At 42.5% G+C, this 27636-nt stretch overlaps 1 protein-coding gene across 2 annotated transcripts in view; it reads right to left on the reverse strand.

Annotated features, from left to right (window-relative positions):
* The window catches only part of OSBPL10 (oxysterol binding protein like 10), a 236330-nt gene that overhangs the window by 101018 nt on the left and 107676 nt on the right, over positions 1-27636 (reverse strand). The window contains exon 4 of one of the 2 annotated variants that reach the window (XM_053929548.2): positions 6916-7107. The exons of the other annotated variant lie outside the window; for it this stretch is intronic. Coding sequence (XP_053785523.1) covers positions 6916-7107 — 192 coding nt within the window. The remainder of the gene's footprint in view (positions 1-6915; positions 7108-27636) is intronic. 2 annotated transcript variants of the gene reach the window in all.

Consider the following 27636-nt stretch of genomic DNA (forward strand, 5'->3'; position numbering starts at 1 on the left):
CCCCGGCCAGCCTCCAGACTCATGAGAGAATAAATCGAAGCTGTTCAAGTCACCCGGTTTGCAGGACTATTTGTGGCAGCCCCGGGAAACCAACACGGGATCCAAACCCACCGATCACACAGCCGTTTACTTCATACTGCGCAGACGCAGAGGCTGGTAAGGGACCGCAGTGCAGGTCACAGATATTCACTACCCCCAGGTCACCTTGCTGCATGACCAGTAAATGCCCACTTCACCTTCTAAGGGAACTCTGCGCTAATACATACTACTTTTACCTGCCCTCCTTAAATAGTAAGGGTCTGTAACATTTTTATTAGAAAATAACACTCTATTGCTTGAAAAACATCTGGAAATCACTGATATCAACTCCACAGTATAATTTTTGAAAACTGAAGTCTGGAGCAGACGTATTTGAAAAGATGGCAAATCACTACCCAAACTACTTGCTAGAGATATTTCTTTATCATTTATCTGAAAAGTGCACAGGAGAATTAGTTTAGGACATTTTCAAAAATCAACATTCCATTCACACAAAGGAAAAAAGTCCACTTTATGCCCCCGACGTGGTTTCCCTGGCGATGGGATGGCCTGTATTTAATGCTGCCCAGATTGACTGCTGCCTTAAAATCGGTCAGCTAATAAAATTTGCCGGGGTGACATTTTACAGCTACTGCTTCCTTAGCACAGGCTGTCCGTGAATCAAGGTTTCTGAACAGGCTTACCCTACATTCACAGGCACCAGGATCGAGCCGAATCACCCTGAAAGGAGAGAGTATCATTTACAAAGACGGCAACGTCATTCGCGCACTTCCTTTGTGTGTGCCTTCAGTAAATGTAACAGTGCGATTGCATGAAGAAACACGCATAAATTCACATGGCTGGGGAAGGAGCTTCTCCTCCACATGTTATAAACACACACCTCTCCCACATATTTTATTATACCCTGTGAAAGATTTAAAGCTGTATTAAATTACACAGCCTCAATACAGTTCATCCACCCCAGAACTAAGCGGTGCGGCAAACAGCTCTCTCTCTTCGAAAGGGGCGTGTGCCTGGAAGCAAACTAATAAAAAAAAAAAGTGTAGTAGAAGAATAATTCCTATTGGTCGATAAATTCTAATTGAAAGCTTCATTAAATCTAAATGCATGTCTCACACACACCCACTGCAATTCAACAGCGCAACCTTTCCCTCATCAAACTACAGAATCCAGACAAAGTTTCCCTACTAAATTAAATGTTTGGTTTGGTTTTGTTTTTTAAGTCTCAAGTGCCAAAACTGAAGAGCATTTGGTCAAAGCCACAACAATCCGGGGCTCCCCAAAGTGTATTCTGTTTTTCAAATATTTGTGATGCCCACACCTACGAACATATTTACATTTAGAGAAAAATTTTAGTAGGTACCCTCTTCAGGGAATTTTCTTAATGCTAATCCAAGGAAGAAATGGTTAAAATAAAAGCAACTGTGGATCAGAAATAGCCCCATACACACACACGAATCTGTGTGTGCACACACACTCACACTCATGCTCACAAATACACAGAACACCGCAGGAGCCTCCTCTGGGAAACAGTAATGCGGAATTAGGAAAGGAAGAAATGCCCTGGCTTCCCCTTCTCCTATTCACTGCACACATGTATGGAGGCTGGGCACCCACACATGCATCATGAGGGTGCACATGTAGTAAGGGTTGTATTATTTCAAACAGCATCTGGCAAACAAGAATTTTATAAAATTCACACTGGACTTATTTGTCCCATCTGAACTTGCGTCCATTTAAATTAATGTGAGCCATGTTTTAAAACGTGGTATCGTGTAATTAAAAGTATAAGTGCTGAGTAGGAAGAGTTAAGATGCAAGTGAATGCCATACGTTTCGATCAGCACACACTCAGCAGCCGAGGGGGCAGACTGATGTTTAACGCTATGTGAGATTCTCTCTATGAAACAACTGCGACGGCACATGCAGAGGCTCACACTGCCCTCACCGCCGCCCGCCCTCACTCCTCACACACTCACTCAGGCGGCCGCTCCCCCAGGGCTAGCGGAGCGGGAAGAGACCCTCTGAATATCTGACTCAACCAACAGCCAGACTGCCCCTCACTCACAACCACCCCATATAATTACCCAATCAACCCTTGGATACCTCCACATTCCACGTCTAAAGTGCTCCAGCTGCTAGAAAGTGGGTCCTTCAATCAGTATGTTCAATGAACACACCCAGCAAACTGAACTAGGACTAGAAGATGCAAAGATGAATGAGACACGGCTTTCAGCATAAAAAGCCAGCATCGGGCACATAGTAGGTGCTCAATGAATACCTGGAGAATGCAATCACTGAGTGAGCAAGGGCACAGTCTAGAGTAGTGCTGCCTAAGAGAAACAGAATGCAAGCTACAAATGCGAGGCACTTGCACAATTTTAAATTTTCTGCAGGCACAGTTAAAAAGGTAAAAGGAACAAGTGACATTAATATATTTAATTTAGCCCAAGATACAGAAAGTATTTTCATTTCCACGTGTAATGAGTATTATAAAACATTATTAAACATAATACCTTTTTTTGAACTAAGTCTTTGAAATCGAGTGCACGTTTTCCATCTACAAGACATCTCAATTCAGACTAGCTCATTTTAAGACCTCATCGGCCCCACCTACCTACCCTAGTGAAGAGCGAAGTTACAGACCACTTCCATCATGGCAGGAGGTTCTACTGGGCCATGGACCTGCCAACAGAGGGAGGTGGGAAGTCCATGGTGGGGACGAGGAGGGACCATGAGTCAGAAGGCGAGGCCAGGGAGGTAGAGACAGAGGATAGAAGGCCTCCTTTGCCACCCTCAAGAGTTCAACCTTTATATCCTGTGGACAGCAGGAAGTAAGGGGGGTACGATGAAATGCTTTCATTCAGGAGGGTAGGGCATGCACTCGAAGGAAGAAAAGCTGGCAATGGAGAAGACAGGTTGCAGTGAAAATCACTCTGAAGTTAAAAATCAGTGGTATTCTGTGGTTTAAAAAGACAGAGTCACAGGCCGTGATCAACCCATAACGAAGTCTCTTCAAGATAAGATAGTAAAACAGGAAAATAAAGTATGTAGCTCTTTACTGCATGCAACAAGTGGCTCTTTATTCTGAGATTATATTGCTTTCGTGGGGAGAGGAGGCATTAAGCGTGCACTACACTTAAAAAATGTCCTTAGTGGACAAAATAAGAAAACAGCAATACTTACAGTGCTCCCAAAATTCTAAATTTTAATTTGCAAGAAAAATGCAAAATTCTGGAACCACTGTTTTAAATTATTTCTGAACTGTATGAAGATGGACGTGGAGTCCAATGTGTGCATATGATTCTGTACCCTGGTTTTCTTCTCTCACTTCCACGTGCCCAGGTACTAGTAATACTGACAGAACTTCGTTTTATCTTCACCCAAGGATATGTTCTACTGATTTTAGAGAGTGATGGAGAGAGAGAGAAAAAAAAAAAACACTGATGTGAGAGACAAACATCGATCAGTTGCCGCGAGTACACACCCCGACCGGGGACTGAACCCACAACCTAGGCATATGCCCTGACCGGGGATTACACCTGCAACCTTTTGGTGCACCGGTCAACACTGCAACAAACTGAGCCACCCAGTCAGGGCGACTGACAGCACTTTTATCCTAAGTTGATACACAGTAATTCAGTATGTTAAGAATATTACAGTGTACTTAGTCACTCCCATGAGTTTTTTCTTACATCTGTTTATTAGTACAAATAGTTTTACCCAAATGAACTTTCTTCCTTCATGGGTTATTTCCTCTGGATATATATAGAGCTCCGAATGCCAAATTTATGAGTCAATGGTAATACACAGCTTTATTTTGTGTTTAATTCTTCCTATTTATCACCAGACTGTAGCAAAAAGACAATGTGCAAAATTGCCAACAACATACGAATACCCCAGCCAATGACGGACGATCGTTATTTCCAGTAATCCAATAGACAAAGTACTCCTAATTTTTCTTCCTCAAATTGCTGGTGACGACTTGTTCCTGTTCTCCTCACAACGGCACCGAGCCTCCAATTCTCCAAACTTATCTCTCCTAACCACTTCCAGAAAGGGCTTTGGGCACTGCCCTTTGCTATCTCAATTCTTTATATTTTAGATGATAACCATTTAATCTTTTAAACTGTCCCATTATTTTTACTCAAGCTATGGCATTCCATTTAAAATTTATTCTACTGCCTTTGGCTGGGCTATTTTTCTTTTATTCTTTGGGAATTCAGGCACATCTGTCTTGTACGCGATGATTTTCTCCATTGCTTCCATGGTCCTAGGTTTATCTTCCCTGTACAGCTGGGTTAAAAATGCTATGCCATTTTCTTCTACTTATTTTATAGATAAACAAGAGGAATCTAACAGCAGAAGCCTGTACACTCTGAAATATACTTTTTAAGCTGCAGAACTTTCTGGTAGGAAATCTGCTCAGACAGTTCTCAAGGTGAACCTGTCCACATCACAAAATGACAGATGTCACAAAACAGCTACCCCTCGCCAATCAGAGTGAAGCTGGGCGTGGCATCTGAGAACCAAAACGCTCAACTCTGCCTTCAATTCTCTCCACTACCAATGTTTTTACATACTTCTTAACCAGCTCACTTAAAATTAATTTTCAGCGAGAAAGGTCATCAACAGATAACAGCAATCACTCGAAGAGAAAGACTCTTGCCTAGGAGTACAAAAAGAAATCAAAATGGCTATGGAAACATTTTGCCTACTTGTTATTTACACAATGAGACTCTCTGGGAAGTTGTAATAATCCCCCTGCCCAACAAATAAAATAGAAAGCAAAAAAAGCAGCATATATGTATTAATTGTTTACAAAGTTTAGATCATACTATGTAATCTTTTACATATCTATATATGCAACTAATACGGAAGAAAAAATAATCCAGAAGTGAACTCGCTGAAATATTAGTAGTGGTCATCTGAAGGAAAGGAGCATTATGGGTAACTCTGATTTTCTTCTTTAGATTTCTTCTGCAATGTATATTTGCATTATATATTTCATATAATTAACATTTTATACATGCATACACAAAGGACATACTTTTATTCTTTTAAAAACTAGACTTTTTAGAAAACGGAGGTAGAAAAGATTTTGGCATCAATGCTACTAAAAAACTCAAGCTAAAGTACCTCAACTTTTTTTAGGTCACTGGTCACTAAACACAAGTACCCCTTTTTTTTTATACACAGGAACCCTCCTATCATCACTGTAACAGTAAATCTGTCAGATGAATTATAATAGAATTAAAAATTCTCGAAATACCAAGAACTTTCAACTTGCCTTTTTTCTTTCCTTTTTTCACAGTAATAGTCCCTAAAGTACTTGCAAAAAAAAAAAATCTGCAATGAGGTTTACATTAAAGTGATGTGATGGTATTGTGGTTAAATTGTTTTTTCAGTCTTTATCTGTTAGGTAAATATTGAAGCACTTACTGGCAATGCTAAAATGATAAAATATTTAAGATCTCCTTACAACACTCTAGCAACAATAAAAAAAAAGTGGTGAGGGAAAATAAATGAAACAGGAACAGAAAAGTTGGAAGTGTTGAGTTGGGTGATGGGTAACATTATTCTAGTCCACTTCTTGTACATTCAAAGTTTTTCCGTAGTTTTTGAAAAGGTGCTATGAAAAATGAAAAGCAATATATACACATGCACAACCATTTCTCACATCATTCAATGTAGCAAAAGTAAACTCATAGCCAAACATCATTTTTTTTCACATCAGGGTTACTATTTCAAAGGGAGCATATAACTCTGCACCTTTTCTTAATTAGACAATAAAGAGTAAGTGCATATGTAAATCTATTAAGAAAAAAATAAATGCCTTTCGTTTGCATCTACAAATTTGATTCAGTAAGATTTCAGAGTTTCTTTTGTGGGCAGCAAGCAGACCAAGAAAGTCAGCTGACACAGAGCTACCCGGCTCACGACATTTAAGAAACAAGATGATGCAGGCTGACTCAGGTGGCAGCAAGACCCTGTTCTGAGAGTCCCGTTCGCTGCCTTGACACAGAGGACAGGCTACTTCTCTAAGAGGACAAGCAGGGCCACAAACAAGTGAGCTGCAAGCAAAAAGTCTCAGCACTCAAGTTAGGTGACCAATACCACTATTGTTTCTTTTATGCAGTCTGTTCTTGCTACTAGTTGCAAAGGATGGGATGAATGCTGAGAATCTGAGATCCACAGCTGATGACCTCCCAGTGTATCCACGTACAACAAAACACAAGCCCACGTGTGTTCACCAGGCCCTCCCAGTTGAAGGGTTTGCACGTGCGAGATCACAGGTGAGCCTCGAATCTCCCGTGAGGGGTTGTTGGTACAGACCATCTTACAGATGCAGAAACTCAGGCTCAAGCTGTTAGAAGACCTGCTCACAAACAACAGAGTCTTCTGACTGCAGGGACAATGACCTTTTCCTTAACCTGGAGTGTGTCCGTGATGGTCAGGAGGAGGTAAGCACTTCTACAGAGAAGCGGGGCAGAAAAGAGGGGAAGTCAGCTTCAGGACTAGCACTTCCTGAGTTTCAAACCACCCTGTTATTTCCTGACTGCACATCACTTTGTACTGTCTTTCCTTTGCTATGAGCGTGAGACTTTGATCAGGCTTCTGTTTACCACCACGTTTCTGTGGGCTTGCTTTCTCTGTCTTTTGAGTTCTGACAGAGGTCTCCTAACAACTCAACCTAGAAACACAGAAGTAATTTTTCTTAAACCAGGAGGGACTGTCATGTCTGTGTGGATAGGACATTTGCTGCTGGTCCCCTCTCTTTGCTATCAAGATGGTACAAAAGAAGAGAAGTTGGTAGAGAAACAGTCAGCCCTCAACTCCCGTGGACCACGTAACCTAGTAGGAGAGCGGAGCCTACCTCTCTGACTTCGTGAAGCTGGCCGGAATACTGACTCTTGGCTCTTCGGGCAGCTGCAGGCGACTTGTGATGCGTGATTGTGACAACACCGGGGGCCCCCGCACTGAGGTGTCTCTGGCTACAGGGAGACGCAGAACTGGGTGTTCCATGGGGGAGCAAAGTGAGACTTCGGCTTCGGGAGCTCGGAGTAGTCTAGAATAAGCAACAGGCGTCAAAACTCAACAACCGACCTGCAGAACACAGCCAAGTGTTGGCTTCCAATTATTTTGGGCCTCTTATGAGGGGGACCCCCCCCAAAACCAAAATTTTTTAAATAAAAAACCGTGTATTTATTCTTACATGTTTAAACTTCAGTCACCTTCAAAGTACCCTCCATTGGATGCAATATACCTATATCGAGACGTTTTTTCCCACTGCTCAAAACAGTTTTTGAACTCATTGATTTTGATGCCTTTAAAGTGCTTCTGCCATTTTTTGTTTCACCTGTTCCACGTCGGCAAAAGGTTTCCCTTTGAGGACTTTTTTTCATCCAGGGAAACAAAAAAAGTCACTTGGGGCAAGATGTGGTAAATAGGGAGGATGGGGCATGGAGGTCATGTGGTTTTTGGTCAAAAACTGCTGAACACTCAGCACAGTGTGGGCAGGTGCACCCATAAATCACCCATCATGAGATGGGCAAATGTGCTGAAAGAGTCATTCAAAAAAAATTCACTGAAGCTAAACACAGCCCCTCACACCACCACCAGCTGGTACACTGATACAGATGGGTTCCTACAACACTCACCTAGGAGGGGATGCCCGTACTACAAGGGGCCTGCCCTCCAGAAGATAATTCCACTTTTTTGGGTCCCTCCTCATAATTTTCCCTCTTCATCAGTTTAGAGGGATGAAGGCATGGGGTGGGGGAGGGAAACAACATTACATGCTCAAATCCTACACTCACACATCTAAGAGACAATTTCCATTAACTAGCTTTCTGGTCTCATCTCCAATTGTGTCTCCTGCCTCACACTACGGCCATGGAGAACTGCTCAAGAGGCCCCTCAGACACTACAGAATCTCACGGACCTGTGCCTTGGCACTTACTAGCTCCTCCTTCTAGAATGCCCTTACCCTCCTGGCCTGCAAACTTCAGCTGAACCTTGAAGACTCAGCTCAGTGTTCTCTGTGGTGTGAAGCTTCTCCCTGTCTCTGTCTCCCCTCTGCTCTCAGTCCACTGCATTGGGATTATATTCACCACCCAGCTACGTTCTTAGGGGATTCTTTCACACTCGTCTATATATCCCCAAGGCCTGGCACATAATGATTAATTTATTAAGCATTTAATAAATGCCTGCTGCATAAGTGAATGTACTAAGTTATCCACCAACTGATCCCATTTGTTACTGCTGTGCTTATATTTTATCCTATGGTAACATATGATCCAAATAACAGTATACAGTGAAGATGGCATCTCGACTTAGTGGAGGTGAAATCTTTTAATAAGTGGTATTGAAATAACTGGGCAGTCATCTGAAAAAACAAAGTTGGATGCATCTCTCAGATCACAGACCCCCAAATGGATCAAAGAGATAAGAAAAAAATAAGACAAAAAAGCACTAGAAGAAAAAACATGTAGCCCTGGGGTAGGGAAGGTCTAACACTTCCAAATCCAAAAGCCATAAAAGAAAAGCTCAATAGCCCTGGCTGATGTGGCTCAGTGGATTGCCTGCTGGCCTGTGAAACAAAGCACGGTTGATTCGATTCCCAGTCAGGGAACGTGCCTGGGTTGTGGGCCAGGTCCCCAGTAGGGGGCGCTCAAGAGACAACCACAATGATGTCTCTCTCCCTCCCTTTCTCCCTCCCTTCCCCTCTCTAAAAAATAAATAAATAAAACCTTTTAAAAGGAAAGCTCAATAAATTTGATTACCTGAAAACTGAAAATTTCTGCATGGAAAAAAAATAATTAAAGACATACTCCTACCATCAACAAAGCCAAACAATAAACTAGGAAGAATATTTTCAACTTGTTTCACAGACAAAAGGCTCATCATTCTAATTTATAATTAGGCACATAATGCCTAGGAAGCGATAAGGACCGCAAACTATTAAACTACGGCAAGATGTAGGCAGTTCACAAAAAAGATGAATGGCCCTTAAACCACATGGAAACATGTTCAGCTGCACTCAGAAGGTAAATGTAAATTCAAGCCACGTTTAGACACCATCTTTCACTCATCAGATTGGCAAAAATCCAAAAGTCTGAGTATACAACCTGTTGACAGGACCGTGGAGACACAGGTCTGTGGGAGCATAAGGTGGGAGAAAACCTGGAGTGAGGGCAGTCGGCAGGACCTGCAGCAGTTACAAATGCACTTCCCTGTGACCCAGCAATGCCCTGTCTTGGGAAGCACCCCCCAATACCGTGGTGCCCCAATGAAATGGTGTATGTCCCCACTGGTCACCACAGCAATATGTTTAATGGCAAAGAATGAGAAACCACCCAGATGCCCATCAGCACGGATGGGTTACATAAAATACTGCCCATCTACACAGAGGAACGCCACCGGGCCCTGAGAGGAAAACGAGGAAGGTCTCTGAGTTGGGCTGGGGAAGAAAGGCCAAAAACTACATAGTTAAGTGAGAAAGGCAAGGGGCAGGGCTATCCTGTGATATGAAAAGTTGTATCAAAATGTGGAAAATGAGTATTTTTATTGTTACTTGTTTAAAACACAAAAGTACTCCAGAAGGATATAAGCAAAGCTAAAAAAGCTGGTATTTGTGCAGAAACAGGGAAAGAGACAGTAGGAGCAGAGGGAGAAGGAGCGTTTTCACTGTGTAGTTTATTTTCATATTCTTTCCTTTCGAACCATGGGAATGTATTATCTATCCAAAATTTCTAAAACTCTACATCAAATTTACATGCTAAATGCTCCTAGACCTCATTTCAACTCGAGAAAAGGCAGTTAGATGATATGTTGGATTCACGCCAGTTCTGTATTCCAATCATCAAATATTTACTGAATACCTACTATGTGCCAATATCCACAAGGAGAAATATGTGTTTCACCATAGATGCTTATGCTGGGGATAGAAGACGCACAGACACCGGGACAGAAAGACTCTCCCTCTCTCTCCCTCCCTCCCTCTCTCTCTCTCTCTGAGAGTAAGACAGTGCATAACAAAATGCTAATTTGGAAACACAACCAGAAAATGTCAAAGAAGCGAGGAAGAAAAAGATCAGCACTGGTTGACCTGGTGAAGAACCGAGGCCTGAGCAGGCTTGGGGAAGGGGGAGAGACGCACAGCGGTGCACCAGGAACCCAGACAGGCAGGATGGTCCCAGCAGTCCTGGCCTCCGCCTCGGGCAGCAGGCACAGCACTCAACACCGGTCAGTGGTAATGGCTGTAATTTTACAAATCACCAGAAGGCTGGGGAGCAGGGTGGGAGCCAGGGTGGACACATTACCTTGCAATGGCACCGTAGTCTGTCAAGGTTCTCCGGGCCAAACGTGGACACAATAGGAATACAGACCAAGCTGGGAAGCAGGGTATTACTTTTAAACAGCCTTAGGTAACTGGAGAAAATCTGTGGTCCAACAATCACAGATACCTTGACCACACTGACATGCAGCAATCATCTACGTTCAGCCTCAATCTTTTCACTTGGAATGTGGAGGGGGAAAAGCTATTTCCTTAATCCTTAAATAAGAGTAAATTTGTCGAGGCATTAAGAGTCTACTAAAATACATTTGGATTGTTTGGGAGGCTTATTCCAACCCAAGAAAAGACCGACTGTTCACTGGGCTTTGAACCCAGACAGACAAGTTGCACTCCCCCAGCTCCACCAGGTTCGAGCTGTGTGACCTCGCAAGAGTTGTTTAAGCTTTCTTGTTAAGCATCCATTTCCTAATCTTTACAAAAGGAACGATAATATTGACCTTTAAAAGCCATTATGAAGATGAAATGAGATCACGCACATACACTGCTCAGCACAGTGCCTGACATGCGGGAGCTGCGTGGCCAAAGCCTGTTTCTCTCCTTACGACACTTAACACTTGATGGATGAAGGTCTTCCTGATGTTTAAACTGTTAAAAAGGTCACTTAGCAGAAAATCGTAAGCAGTCACTGACCTACTCTTTATTTTCTATACGATTATCATGCTGATGAAGCCCAAAATATCATTAAATACTTACTGGAGAACCTATATGATCAGCAATTAAACTACAAGACTGCAGGGGGGAAACATCCTTCTAGATTCTGAGTAGAACGAGCACCCACCAGGAATTACAGATGAAGATGGCTCTGGCAACAGGCACCTTTGTTGGAACAGTATCGCTGTAAATGGCAATAAATAATGAAATTCACCCAGAAGCTGAATTATCCCACTGTGGACATCTAACCCCATGATCATTTTTTAATGGCTGTCATCTGAATTCACAAGCAGTAAATCTGAATCGAAAAACCTTTAATTTCCCATGAACTGTGGGATTCTCACGGTTCAAATCACATGCAGACCTCCTCTCAGGGTAAAATGAGCAAAAAAGTCTCACTCTTGGTTAAATCTCACAGTTCATCAGGCACCAGGACAAAAAGAGAGAAAAGGCAGCAAACCGCCATCACTATGAATGAGTGGGGTCCTTCCAAAACACAGCTGTCTAAAATGTCCAGGTTTTGTGCTTAAATGTCAAACATTCATCCTTGCTACTCATTTAAAATAAAGTCCTGTCAGAGTCTAAGGAACAACACAACAGATTTTCTCCCAATATTTACTTCACTATTTCTAGGGGGCGACCAGAAATGCCAAGTGCGTCATCTGCGGAAAATTCTGAGTCCAGGGTAACCGTTTCTCTGGGGGAGTGAGATTCACCCTTTCCCGAGGAGAGTCACCCCTGGTGCCTGCCTGATGATGGCGTGGCTCCAAAGCAGAGGATGTGGCCGCAGGGAAGACCAAGTGCTGATCCCGGGTCCACCCAGGCACTCAGCGTGCAGTCAGGTCTCATGATGTTCAGCAACCTCTTGGATGGTCCCCACATTCTTCCTTGAGTTCATACATTCCTAAGAATTTTGCAGAAGGAACACACACACGTACGCTTAGTGTATACTGGCCAAAGTGAGCGTGAAGAAAAGGTGTGACTGGAAAGGGAGAGGAAGAACTGGAAAGAATTTGCCCAGCCAGGGAAATCAAGCCATGAGCTGGAGAGAGTCCGGTCTGGGATGCTTCGAGCAGAATCAGCTGGACTATCCAGAGGCCTCCATAGCATTCCACTGTCCCTAAGAAACGCAAGAGAATCTAATCCTACAAGACAGTGTGGGGGAGTGGTTAGGAGCACCGGGTCTGAAGTCAGTGGCCTGAGTTCAAATATGCATTCTACCACTTACGAGCTGTGTAGCCTGGGAAGCTAACATGGTGTTTTTACTTCTAAAATTTTACTATTACTACCACATTGGGTTGTTGGAGAATGAAATAAGAAGTAGGTAAACATGCCACATAGTAAACATACAGTAAATGTCATCATTGTCATTCATAAATTAATAAAAATGAAGCCTTTGGGCACCAGTACAATAGACAGGGTAAACAGTCCCAGAATCCAATACTTTATGGACTTAAAGGTTGTTTTTGTCAACAGTACCTTAAAAAGACATAGCCTTACATAGCCTTACCACTTCCTTAACTTAAAAAAAAAAGTAAAAGTAATCATTCTAATTACTAAAAACGGTTTGGTTCAGAGAAAAGTTACATTAAAATATGGATTCACATTTCCGAAAACTCATCTGCGGCAGACGCAGAGTGTCTGTACATCATCCCAATGCTACGTGGGTACCAAAGATAAAGAACTAGTTTAAGTAAGTGATGAGCAATTTCCCATTAATATTTTAGAACAAAATACAAAACCCCAAATGAAAAGAAATAATTAGCTGGTCCTAAAAATCTTTTAAAACATGTATCCAAAATTTACAATAGGCTTGCTGAAGCTCATATTAAAAAGCCGAAAACAAGAGGGGATTTAAATATTTTAAATATACATTCATGGCAACCCAACAACTGCAGAAAATTTTTCTAATTGGAAAAGTCATTGAGGGTTAATTAATTATAACATTTAAATGACATTTAATTTGAAGCATATTTTCCTCACTTCCCTGAATTCTTTCACAGTGAAAGAAAAAAAGGTACTATATTTCAGAATAAAATAGCCCAAAGGAGGCAGAAAAATCAAAGCATCCTGGTTATGTATTGTGAAAAACAAATGTAACCAACTAAAACCATTCCATTACATTCCTTCTCTCTTCCTCCAAGAAAAAATTAATGTACCATTTCTAAATATGCAAAAACTAAGCACAAAAACTGTGATTTATTCCTTTTCTTCCAGAAGTAAATATATCTTAAAAATCAACAAAAGAGGAAAAGAATAACAGTTTTTAAAATAGTATATTTGGGGCCTTAAAATCATTCAGAATTTCATTTTCCTGGTAGTCAGTATCCGAATAAAATGTCAAGTTTTTTAAACAAATTCATTCCACTATTTTGCTTAAATAGCTTCATATGAACCTTTCCATTTGTGCTGCTTTTTTTGTTTGCTTAGTTTTGTTTTTTAATATTCAGTTATCTCAAGGTTAAAACAGATTTAAAGTAGAAACAAAAATTTTAAAACTGGGACATTTTCCAAATTCATTCCCATGATTAACTTTCAAAATTACACGTAACACTCTCTACTTTTCCAAATTCCTGTCTTCTTACAGAAATAGGAGTTTCAACTTTAAGTTACTAAGCCTAGAGAATTTCTTCCCTTGTCATCTTCAAATCTTCAGTATAGATCTTAAACATTTCCGAATAACTTCACATCAATAACCTCTTAAAACACATACATACAAATGCATGCAAACATGTGTACAAAGGAAAAACAGTGATTTTCCCCCAGAGAGGCGGTCTCTAGCCTGTCTCTAAACATACCATCCCAAAACCGTGACTGTGTATGCAAATGCCAGATCTTTGAAAAATCAGTACGAGCAAATGCATATAATTTCCATTTCCTGCAAATAAAGAAAACTTAACATTTTTGGCTTGCTTTTTCTCCCCACATTTTCAGCCCCCCAATAAATTCTGCTGACTCTAAGAGCTACCCCAAGCACTCTAGAATCCTTAACCCAGATTCTGGCCCAGCCTCTGGCCAGGTCTAGCTTGAAGGTCCCAAATGGGCTTAAAGCATCGGTTTCACGCCTGTGGCCCCCTCACCACACACCACCTTATTCTTCCCTATTTCCCCCAGCCTCTTTCACACCTTCCAGATCCATCTAGAAGGAATTATGAGCGATTTCAAAACCCTCCACACACCTACCCTCTCAGCTGTGCACCTTCCATCCGCACCCTTTGTTTGGGACCTTGCAGTTCCAAGTACCAAGATTCCTTTTCTATCCTTTATTCTGAAGGCGTGAAGACCGCCTCTTCCTACAGACCAAGCTCAATTCTCTCTGTTTCTCATGCTGGGAAAACAGAGAATGTCAGAGCTAGAAGCAATCTCAAGTCTAGCTAGCCCCTTCCTTTCCAGATCTAAAAACTACAGCCACAAAAGGTACAGTAAAACCTACAAAAGGTGGACCCAAATTAAAAATCTCACTCAGGATTTGACTAACAAAGCCTGATTCGAGACTCAGTCCTTCCGGGCGTCCCGTCTCAACTGAATGAGGAAGATTGTCTAACACTCCATTTAGAAGAGTGTCTAACACAAGGTAAACATTAAAATATTTGATGGAAAGCAGGAAAGCTGGTGTGTTATACATTTTTATCTTTCTTCTCACTCAAAATTTCAACCCACTCACCTAGCATCACAAAAATACACACACACACACACACTCCTTTAAAAGCAAGATAATTGTGTACTACATTCTCTTAACTGCAAATTCTCAAAGAAAATAATTTTGTTATTTGTAAATAACATGAAACAGACCTTTTAATGTTGACTTGACATTTTAATAGGGGAAAAAATCTGAAAACGAGGACCAGAAAGTTTCCTTAACTTAGTTACATACCAAACACCTAGAGTAACCATCATAATTAATATGGAAATTTTAATTTCATTGCTTTTAATTTTATAAGCAAAATAGACAAGAAAAAAGAAGAGGTAGAGAGATAAAGGGAAGGAATAAAAATGTCACTGAGTGTAGATCTGATCATTTTACCAAAAAAATAAAAACACTAATGAATCCAACAAAATTGCCAGATATAGGATGAATTCAGAAAAGTCAATAGCATTCTTCTGTATCAACAACCACAACCAATTAGGAAATACAGTAGAAAATAAGATATTCACAACAGCAAATAAAAACTATGATGCATAGGAATTGATCCAGTAAGGGATACTTAAGAGCTTTGTGAAGTACTTTTTTAATCTACAAAAAGAAATCAATGAGGAATTGAGACTACGAAAATACATATATCAGATTAATGAGTGGAACATCTTAATATTGTAAAGACATCAGTTCTGCCAAGTTATTATATAATTACTCTAATAAAACTTGCAACAGGAATTTTTGAATAACTCAAATTTATTGAAATATATGAATGGAAAATAAAGATTTGTAAAGGACCAAGTTAATTTTGAAAAAGGAGGACTCATCCTAACACCAATACAAATATTAATAAGCAACCAGACTAAAAACTAGAAAAAAGTGCATAAAAATGTTTATGTATACTTCAGAATTTGGCATATTACAGAGGCAGCACCATAAACCAGTGAAAAAATAAATTAATATTAGGAAAAGCAAACCTACAGCTGGCTGTCCGAGGGGGACCCCAGAAAAACAGAATTATCTACTAAGGGCGGGCCATTGTAGTACAGGCCTTTCCCGCTAGGTGAGTGTTCCAGGAACCCATCTGTATCACTGTACCAACTGGTGGTGTTTTGGCAGGCTGCGTTTGGCTTCAGTGAATTTTTTTGTGAAGACTTTTTCATCGTCTTTGCCCATTTCCTGACGGGTGGTTTAGAAGTGCACCCGCCCACACTGCCCTGAATGTGCAACAGTTTTTGATCAAACAATGGCACGACCCCCTTGCCCCACCCTTCCTGTTTACCGGGTCTCACCCTGAGCAACTTCACTTCCCCAGAAGAAGAAAAGTCCTCAAAGGGAAAGGGTTTGTCGATGTGGGAGAGGTGAAACAAAGAACGGCAGAAGCACTGAAAGGCATCAAAATTGACGAGTTCAAAAACTGCTTGAAACAGTGGGGAAAACCTCTCAATAGGTGGATTGCATCAAATGGAGGGTACTTTGAAGGTGACTGAAGTTTAAACATGTCAGAATAAATACACAATTTTTTATAAATAAATTCCAGGCCTTTTTGGGTCCCCTACCTGTATACCTTTATATAGCATGTGAAAAGGTAAAAAATCAAAATGTAAAAAGGAAAACTACAAAGCTAACAAACGAAAAGGCAGGAGAATATCTATGTAACTCTGTAGATGGGAAAGCATTTCTTAAAAAGACCAATAGCACAACTTGAACATTTGATAGATTTGACTACATTGTACATGCGGGTTTCTATTCAACAGGAACACTTTAGACAAAATTAACAAATTGTGGAGACAGAGAAGACAGATTCATATCTAGAATATAAAAGGAGCTCCCGCAAACAAGTCAGAAAACACTATAAAAATGGGCAAAAAATAAGAACAGGCAACATACAGGAGCAGAAACGTGAAGGATTAATAAGTACATCAAGGTAATCAGAGAAACGTACACTCAAGTAACTAGGAGATTCTACACCCACCAGATATGCCAAAATTAAAAAGTAAAATAACACCAATAGCAAGAATACAAAGATACTGGAACTTTCCACATCGCTACTGGGAGTAGAGTGACACAGCCGGCAGAATTTAGTGAAAAATATATGCATGTCCCCTATGATCCCCTATGAAGCCTTCTACTGGACAGGTACCCAACCAACGTGCTCACAGTCACCTGTATATATAAGGATGTGCACTGTTTATGAAGGTGGGCAGTTTGATGCAATGTAGGTATGTATCAGTAAGAGGCTGTATAAATAAAATGTAGACAATCCAAGCAATAAACAATATACAACATCATGGATGGAACTGGAGACTATTTTGCTAAGTGAAATAAGCCAGTCAGTGAAAGACAAATACCACATGATCTCACTTACAAGTAGACTCTAATGAACAAAATAAACTAACAAGCAAAATAGAATCAGAGGCACAGAAGCATGTAAGAGGGGAGGCGGGAAGGTGGAGACTGGTTGAAAGAAGGTGAAAGGGTCAGTCAAAGAACATATGTGCATGACCCATGGACATGGGCAAGGGTGTGGGGATTGACTGCGGGAGGCGGTGGGGGAAAGGCTTGGTGAGGGGGGACAAAGGGGGGAAAGTGGGACAACCGTAACAGCATAAACAATAAAATATTTAAGAACTAATTACATTAAATTAATTATATTTAAGCTGAATAGATACACACATACACACACATGCATCCATTAGAAGCAATGACTCTGAGGTACCCACAACATTAACAAACTTAAAACCCGCGGCGGAGTTAGGCAAGTTTAAGAAGAAAATAAGACGTGCAGAACACCACCACTAGTGTAGATTTAAAGTGCGTGGCAGGCAAGCAGAACTCCTCACACGTGCAGGGAACCCATGCCAGCAGGGACATTCGAAGAATGGGAGCCAGACAGAAAGAGAAACAATTGTTAAGAGTTTTAAAAAACAATTTTTAAGAGACGGACTTGTTCAGACTGATGAGGTTGCCATGCTCCAGCAGTGACGGTACCACTTCCATTATAAACACACGTACAACAGGTAGCACTCACATGGTACTCAGCACGTGCCGTGAACTGTTTCGAGTATTACGCAGACACCTTCAGTCATTTAATCCTCTTTATAATCCCACGAGGTAGGTACCACAATGTCCATTTCACAGATGAGGCAAATGAGGCCCAGAGAGATTCGGTCTGTTTCCCCAGGTCACACAGCTAGGAGGTAATGCAGCTAGCTCCCAAGCCCACGATCCGAGCCGTCACACCGCACTGCCTTGCTAAAGGTGATGCACCCACGCTCTTCGACTGAACTCCAAATACAGGTCACCACAAGTCTTTATGGCCCACCACAACTGGCAGCTCCATCAGAATTCTTTGGGGGGGGATTACTTTTTAATATCAAAGTCCCATACAGCATACCAATCCTCAAATACGTTGGTATACATGTTTTTTCATCGATTACTTATAATTACAGGGGTAATGTTTAATGGAAGGCCTATCTGCAGACGTCAAAGATAAAAAGCAGGTCATGCTCACAACACTTAATGTGTTTTATCCACACATCATTTCCCTATGCATTACTGCCGTCACTCCTAGACTGTCACCTCCCTCAGGCCAGCGACTGTGTCTGACTAGCCACAGTGTGCGCCCCGTGCAACCTAATACAGAGGCTCACCTGCAAATGCTATGAACATAATAACACTTACAGAGCAATGGGTCCCCAACATCGGTTTTGAGCACTGGTTAAACTACTGTTCCTTCCCTGAAAACCTCATTTTCAAAATGCCAGCAATGATTCATTGGTATCTCCTCTCCTTTTCCAAGACGCCGGGGAGTCTGGAAAGGACACGTCACGCACACATAACTATAAGTAAACAGAGAATGTCCAAAAAGCAACCAAGCCACATTATTCAGAGACCTAAGTATTTCTTGAGCATCTACTATGTGCTAGGCACTGGCCTTGGCAACTGAGATCCATCAATGAACCAAACACCCCTGCCCTCATTGAAGTGGCATTCTGGTGAAGGAAAAGGGACCAAAATAAATAAATCAATAAAATAGAATGTATTTTAGATAAAATATAATGATATAAAACAAGGATAATATATATGAACAATACAAAAGCAGGGATAGAGAAAGGTAGGAAGGCTTTCCAATTTGAGACAGGCGGCCAGGGAAGGCCTCCTGAGAAGGTGGCAGCTGCTTTAAAGACCAGAATGAAGCCAAGGTGTAATAAACCATGCTGACATCTGGCGAACAGCGTTCTCAAATACTCAACAGGTACCAAGACCCTTGGGTGTTTCAGCAAGGAAGACAGCACGGCCGGGGTGAAAGCGAGCAGAGCATAGAGTTGAGGTCAGAAAGGTAACAAACCGGAAAGATGAGTTCCTGAATTACAAATTACAGACAATCACCAGGCAAGCCAGAGTACCTGGCATCACCTGGGGCTGATTCAGACACTCAGAATGATGAGTCAATTAGAACAATGGGTTGCAATAAACTTTTTTCCTCAGGGCCATATTCAGGTATTACAGTGTCATTTGCATACAATTTACATATGTCTACATAGCATGTATCATGTCTATTAGACAATTTTCACGGTAAAATTGTATTACTAATGCCCTGAAGATGGGCATTTCATGATTTATTCCATTCTCTATTTCTTCCCACGTCTCAATATAATCGACCCAGAAGATATTTTATGCTAGAAATGAATCACAGAACAAAAGGAGACTGCAAGTCAAGGAATTCTATAAATGATCACTCTGTAACAGGGTGGAAAAGGGGCTCTTATTTTATGTTTAAACTCCTTTCACCTACTAGGGGGTCAAGCCAGCTGTGGGGCTGAAAGTCCAATGCAATTCTAAGACATCTCAAGAAGCAAACCTGATTTTCTCACAATCAATGACTAATCTCGGACAGCGGCGCTCCTGTGTGCTCACAGGCCGTTACCTCCTTCCCAAACGTGCAGGCACAAAAGCAGGAAGCTCAGAGAGCACTCCGCCTGTGTTTCAAGGAGCTTCACACTCAAAAAATTAAATCACATCATTGTCATCGTGCCTGAGCTGCATGCAGAATCCTCCAGGACCTGTGGGATAAATCCCGCTAACTACTTATTCCCAGCTTGGTAGTACTGATGAGGTTAAGATGGAAATGCAAGATTTGCTAATAACTCAGGGGATCTGGGTAAACAGCATGTGGGGGTGACAGCCACAGGAAGCTGCAGAAACCTTATGAGCCTATGTGATAATTAGGGAACCATCCTGAAAGTGCTCTATGTGACCAGAACCTTAGAAGCTATAGATACCAGCCCTCCTCTTTTCTGCTGCACTTTGTACATGTATATCACACACACAGAGATACTCCCGTGGCCCTCCCTAAGGCACTTCTTGCCAAAGCAGAAATAAATTGTAGATTCACGAGCTTATGCTAGCACTAAGCTAGGCTTATATTTAAGGCTCAAAGGAATGTAGATTGTGTGTCTTGGGTTTTTCAGAATCCCAACATAGGCCTTGACAAGTATACAGAGCCAAAAAAGATTTATTTCTTATTTTTTGCTTACAACCAATTTTTGGATCACAAAGGAAAGAACCTCACTCTCAGATCTCTCAATTTTTTCCAAAGAACTTAACACAGGAAATCATCAGAAGAGTAAGTGGTTTAAGGACTCGGTCCTTGTCATTCTGTTCCAATCACTGAAATTTGCAGAACACAGGCTGTGTTAAAAGAGTGTTTGGCAAAGCTGGAAGCCTGCAGAACTCCCGTGGGTGCCAGTAATCTCAATGCGGAAATACGAGCAAGGAGTCACTGGAAGCAACCCTACAGAGCCGCAGGCCATTTCATATGTGAGGATTTGGGCATTGCCCAGTCTCAGGGTACCAGGTAGCACAGCCCGAAAAGCTACAGTAGATGCTCTCAATGGCCTTGATTTAACCAACTAACTGGGTGTCCCACCACTTTTCATTCTGTCCATAACCCCCACTGACTGCTGTGCCCAGGGGGCCGGCGCTCACGGCTGGAAGCCTCTCTGATTACGTCTGCACACTTCTTTCCCGACCAACTTAGCTAAGTGTCTACAAAAGCCAACTGTATTTAGTCCCTACTCTGCTTATGCTGGCATACTTATTACTTCCACCACATAATTTAAATAGATTGATCAAAATAAATGGGAAAAATAATTACCTTTATGAAACTAAGTTTCATGATTTGACAAATAGCAATAAAAGTGAATTGCTAAAAACTGTTGTTGAATTACAGGTAGGCATGGTAACTATAAAAAGCTAGAAACCCTTTATAGAAACCTGGAAGGATTCTGTAATGAACTTGCCCTGCTCTTCAAAGAAACCAAAACAGGTCCATTATAGATACGTTACCTTAAGAAAGAAGATGCATGTCTACCGGTAAACCCACACTTGATGAAAGGGCCCTGGAACTACATCTAAAGATTGGTGAGTGAGGATTTTAAGTTAAAATGGCATACATGCTTCAGGTTTGTACACATCACATGTATGATTCCTTGCTTTAACCAACTCTTTTTGATTAAGGGACAATGTCTCCAAATCATCAACTAAGAAGACTTCTCGTGGAGTCTCAGCCATAAGGTTTATAGAACCCTGGAGAGACCTGTTCTCCAATGTTATGAGCTTCAAGAAAACAGTTTCCATAAACTCACTGGCTTATTGTCTAACAGGCCAGGTCTATGTTAATAATCCAGGTCCAGGGAGGGAGGGGGTTTGATCCTCAGGGCAACAGAGATGCAAAGTTGTCAGGTGTTACGGAAACACAACAGCTCCTGCTAGGCCTCCAAATGCTTCTGAGTCAGTATATTGCTGTCATCACAGACTCTAGAGCATGTGAAGTAGAAAATTAAACTCTGGCTGTTCCCTGCATGAGAGTACATGAGCGACTTTTCCTCATTTCTCTCTGTCTCCAGAGACCCTACCACCTGTTGAAGAGTCCAAATTATCCATTTCTTACAAAGAGAGATTAGTCTTGTATTATAATCTAGTTGAATTCCTACAGCTTTAACAGACTTAGTGGCATCTAATAGATCAACTGGCCTAATTCCATCAAAGTGGATAATGAGGGGAGTGGGAAGAGAAGTTAAGAGGAGTGGGACAAATACATGACCGTCACACGGAGCCAGGTGGAGGAAAGTCCCCAGGACTGGGTACTATCAATTCTGGGAATTCCTGAAGCTTGGAGAGAGAAATAGTGGCCACCAAAAGAGAGATGAAGGAAGACGGAAATTACACGTGTCAGAAACGCATGCCCTTACGTCCTCTCAACCCACCTTTCAACTCCAGCAGTTGCTGAGGAAACCAGCAGCGCACAGATGTTAGTGCCATGCCTCGGCTGCGCTGTTTACCTCCTGTTTTCTGGTCTGGGGATGCTCTATGGAAGCCAATTCAAAAAGTCAATGAGAACCAACTTTCAAGAGCAAGTACAAGAGCAAACCTAAAAAAGCAAGAATGAGTTAAGACCCCCATGGGGTTACCCTTGACCAGTGGAACAGGGGAGCTAGTAGATAAATAATGACATCACCTATACACAGAGCAGAGAATTCTGAAGCACATTCTATATGGTTCCTACAAGGGGGACTGGTAACCAGGACAACAGTGCACATTTTGGGTGCCTTTGTCAATTTCCATTATTCCGCTCTTCCTAGTCTCCCTACTCTGCTTGCTTAGAATCACAGACCTGCACCTGAGCCTTCATCTCTCAGGCTCTACTTCCTGTGGGAACCCACCTATAATAATGGATACACATTGTTTTACAGGATGCCAGGGAGCAACCAAAATTGTATGCTTGCTTTTACCTGTCATCGGTGACATTTGCTGGTCCTCCTTTTCTTCCCCACCCAGATTTACTTTCTATGGACTCAAGTTCTAGTTGGCACAGTAACCAAACTTCATTTCCTCCTCAAATCTTCCAAGAACTATACTGAGGGATACAGAGACAAATGGCCAGACAGGGGCCCAATGCAGACACTGTAAACAGAACATAAGTGATTAGAGATTTCAGGGTGGGGTATCTTCAGGATCTATGCCCAGTGCTTATGGCAGTCGCACCTTTAACAGCTCCACAGTCTCTGGCAGCCCTGGACCATCAGTTCTGAACCAAAGAAAGAAGCCACGAGGGCAGGCGCTCTATCTGAGCAGACAGCAGATGAGGCAATAACAGGGACGCTGGGATCTGGGGTGATGGAATTAGGATGGGCTGACGGGCAGAGCAGGAAAAGATTGTTTTACCCCATGAGCAGTTGTGACAAGACTGATGAGCTCCTGTCTTGGATTTTATACTGTACTTGTAAGATGCTGAACTAAGATTCCTGTAACAAAGCACCAATCACCCTCCATCGGTGAAAGCAGTACCATGTATTATCTTTGGGCGCCGGACCAAAATCAATATAAAGCAGGAAAGCGCTCTGTGGAAACAAAATGTGTGGGTTCCAGCCATGAGCTGCCATGACCTCCATGGACTGCCTCAACGTAAATATTTTACAACCTAGAGAGTGAGGAATAAGATCAATGCCTTACCCACAAGAACTGAAATCAGGCAAATACCAAATACATGTACACAAATTCAGAGCAGTACTATTCTCCAAGAGCCAAAAGGTAGACACAACTCAAATGTCCATCAGATGATGAATGGGTAAACAACCTGTCATATAGCCTTACAATGGAACATTTGTCAGCCATAAAAAGGAATGAAATTCTCGTGCATTCTATGCTACGGCTGGAACTCAAAAGCATTATGCTGGAGGAAAGAAACAAGCAGAAAAAAAGTCACATATTGCAGGATCCCACTTATATGAAATATCCAACACAGGTAAAAACCACAGAAACAGAAAGCAGATTGGGGTGGCTGCCAGGGGCTCAGAAGGGGCCAATGAAGAGTAACTGCTTAATGGGTACAGGGTTTATTTGGAGTGGTGAAATGTTTTAAAACTACACAGAAGTGACCCTGGCCAGGCAGCTCTCAGCTGGTTAGAGAATTGTCCCAACACACCAAGGTTGCAGGTTTGATCCCCGGTCAGGGCACATACAAGAATTAACCAATGAATGCATGGATAAATATAACAAATCAATGTCTCTTCCTTCCTCTCTCTCTCTCTCATTCTTTATTTAGAAAAAAAAAGCTATAGAGAAGTGGTGACTATTACACAACCCTGTGAATGTACTATACATCACTGAATTGTCAACTTTAAAATGGTTATTTTATAGTATGTATATTTCATCTCAGTTTTTAAAAAATGAAGAATAGGCCTAAAGAATCAGATCACCCCATGGACAACTCTAACAGGGTCTGTCTGCCTGTCCCCATGTCTCCTACTCACCCTGGAAGGGCTTCTTTGCTTTATTCCACACATATGGAACACAAGAGAATATTTTAAGTCTGGTCCAATTTCCCCTTAATACAAGCAGAATTATATTCTTATTAAAATAGGAAGTAAACCACCATCACAAGCATAAAAAATATCTGTTCAAACTATCCCAAATTGTCAACAGTGGAGGTTTTGGAGGGGTGAGACCATGTTGTTCTTTGCTCTGTTCTCCAAATTTATCCACTCATTCTTTCTTATATAATTACATCACTTTTATAATAAGGAAAAAGTTAAGCTAGTGAATTAATTATATTATTCCAGAATTTCCCTGTAACATTGACTCTATTCACAGAGCAGAGCTCAGAGGAGCTGAAAAGCATGAGTTCCAGCCACCACACTGTAAAAGAAAAAGCAATCACTCCACCCAGTCCAGATTTGAAAGTCTCTACAGTTGCACATGCCCCAGAAAGAGGAAGATGTGGGCAAACGGATTTCTTTTCAGAGATCCCCAAGCCTCGGTCATGTGCAGCAGGCAGGCTCTTTTCATTCAGTCCCCGTCCTGCCTGTGTGAAGTTTCCATGGCTCAGCTGTGCATCGCTTATCTGACATCAAGAGGGACCCCGCTCAACGGAGGTCAAGGCCCTGAGAAGATGAGATGTGTGCTTGGCAGAGGGCGAATCTGAAGCAACCAAGCAAGGACACGATGGCTATTTTTTAAATTCCCACCTGGAACAATTAATCTAATGTCGGTGGCTACCTGGGGCAGATCCACAGGCTTCTTCCCATTCCCCCTTCCTGATTTCTCTCTGCAGCTTCTGATGCTACTGAGCACTCTCACCTTTCAAAGCCTCTGGGATGATAAACCTTTCCAATTCTCCCGCACATCCTTTTTCTCACCGATGTCTTCTATTTATCCTCTACCCTCCAACTGTGGGTGAACAGTTGCTACTGCTGAAAACCTGCCCAGCCACAGGGTGATCGAATGAGGAACATGCAGTTCATTGGCCCTCCTCCCCACCCCAACCACCCAGCCAACAGCCGGCCAACCAACAGACACGTGAGTGTGGCCATCTACGAATATCAGGCCCCAACTCATTGGTGAGCTGACTGCAGACACATACGCAAGGCCAAGTGGGATCCGTTGGGTCCAGTTCAGACCAGCACAACTGTAAGCTACTGTAAGTTACATAAGACATTAAGTTTCTGAGGATAAATTTACAACATTTAAGGCTACACAGGATCTGACAATAGCCTCTAGCCCAACCCCCTGTTTTCAGTAAGAATCCTAGGCCCAGAGAGGCTGAGCAACTACCTCTAAAGCACACAGAGCCAACAACAGAAGAGTCCTTTATTCTAGGTCTCACTGGCCTTACCACGTCACACTGGAACAAGGCCTTGGCCTTTAACAAGGGTCTACCTGTACCCAAAGAATGCCCATCAAGGGACTGTTAAGAGAAGGATGACACCTGCGTTCCATTAAATACCATGCAGCTGATTTTTTTAATGACACAATCACACACATATGTACATACGCTGGCATGGAAAGGTTTCAAAGACAAAATAGGAAAAACAATGAATCACAGAATAGTTTATAAAATACACCCCATTTCTCTCTTGGTGAAAACAATGTACATGTCTAGAATGGTTACTTTGGGGGATGGGAACAGAAGGGAAGAGAGCCAGGGGGCAGCAAAGAGCTTCCCACGTGTAAGAAACCACATCGAAACTGTGCACTACCAAATTAAAATGAGCGTGAAAGAGAAACATTGTTCTTTTACCACAGGCACGTGCAGAGACCAGCAGCAGGGCACACCCACAGCACTCCCGCAGCACCTTTGGCATAGAAAGCTAGTAATTATCCTATTCGTCATCGTTATAATTGTATCAATAGCTACTTTGATTAAGCCTTGCTAAAAGTATTAATTTGATTATCTTGCAATATCTCTGTGAAACCCAACAGGGGAAATGCTTCACCTGCTTTATAGAAAAAGAAACTGAGGTACAAAGAAAGCAAACAGCTCAAGGTTGAAGGTCAAGACCAATGGCAGAACCATCAGAAGACTCAAGTCTCCTGATTCTCGATCCTGCACTGCACCCACTAATGGTGTGTCTGCATACTGATATTTGAAATGAGGAAAGCACTAAAATATGATGAATCAAGTTGGCTTCAAAAGCCAGCAAATCAAAGCTGTTGGCTGAGGTCAGCATCTAAATTGCAGAAAGACTTCCTAAGAGAAAAAACAAGAGTTTTTTTTTTTTCTTATTTCAAATCCAATCAACACTGGTAATATCCTTTTGTCATTTCAAAAAATCAGATTCCAGAGAGAGATTTCCTCAGGTGTGGCCAGTCCACACTAGGCATCCCACTGTGGGAAAGGCTATTAAGGCTTTACAATGTATTGAAATCCCAGGTGCCCTGGGAGCCTACACCTACACTGCCCGAGAGAGAAGTGAGTCTTCCTCGAAGAGAAATGAAGGAGCCATGAACAGTAAATACACCCTTCCAGGTGCACTCCCCAGTGACCAGAACCCCATTGACCTCAGCCGACCAGGGGTGCGGGGGCTGGCAAGAACCTCGGTCCGCATCCGCGCACAGTGCGCTGAGGCAGGAGGAGGCGCTGCTGTGGGTCCTCACCGCGGCCGAGTGCTTGCAGCCCATGAGAAGAAAGAAGGTCCAGCCAGCGTCCAGCCAGAGCCCCACCAGCCCTGCCTTGCCCAACACAGCTCCCACGGGCTGTCAAGCTTCTGCCTCAAGCGAACATCCTCTCTCATCTCTTTGCCACTCTGCGGGTGTAGCACAGAGCAAGGGGAGGGGGGTGGGAAATACTACTTCAGGACTGTATGATTTGCCTCCTCAGCACTAACACATGCCAGAAGTGCCACCCAGATCTTGTCAGACTTGTGCAGAACCCTGGCACAGGCTGCAAAGTTTGGGGTTCCTTCCATTCCATGGCTGGGCCTGGGGACATCCCAAGCTGGCCCGGTGGATCAGGGCTGCGAGAGCATTCCTGCTTCACTGCTAAAACCTCTCTTGCTTTCTAAGCTGCATCCCTCACTGGGCGGAGATGCCCAGGAGTCTCAGAGACATAATGGATGGATGGGCTGTCTCCCACTAGGCAAGAGAGCAGGGCCTTTCCCAAGAGCAACAACTCTGCTGCAGAACAACCCCGCCAGCCCTGCTTTACCCTGTACCCTGAAACCATTTCCCAGCAGCTGGGGTACAGAAGAAGCTCAGGTGAAGAGCACGCATAAGGGGATGGCTTCAAGTCTCACCTCTGCACGTCTCAGCCATGGGGCCATTTACCCTTTTGATCCACAGTTTCTTTATCTACAAAAAGGAGATAATACCTACGGAACAGGACTATTGTGAGACTTATATGAGACAGTAGTTCTCAACGCTGGGTGATTTCGTCCCCGCCAGGAAGCATTTGGCAAAATCAGAAGACTTGTTTGGTTGTCACAGCTGGCGGTGAGGGTGCTGCTGGCACCTAGTGGGCAGAGGCAGGGATGCTGCTGAACATGCTGCAGGGCTCAGGACAGCCCCTCACAGGAAAGACTTACCTGGCCAAAGACATCAATGATGCCAACACTCAGAACCCCGGTATATCAGGTGATGTACACAGAAGGACTTATAAATACAGTGCACCA

Source organism: Desmodus rotundus, chromosome 8 (assembly GCF_022682495.2).
Source record: "Desmodus rotundus isolate HL8 chromosome 8, HLdesRot8A.1, whole genome shotgun sequence".
Classification (NCBI taxonomy): domain Eukaryota; kingdom Metazoa; phylum Chordata; class Mammalia; order Chiroptera; family Phyllostomidae; genus Desmodus; species Desmodus rotundus.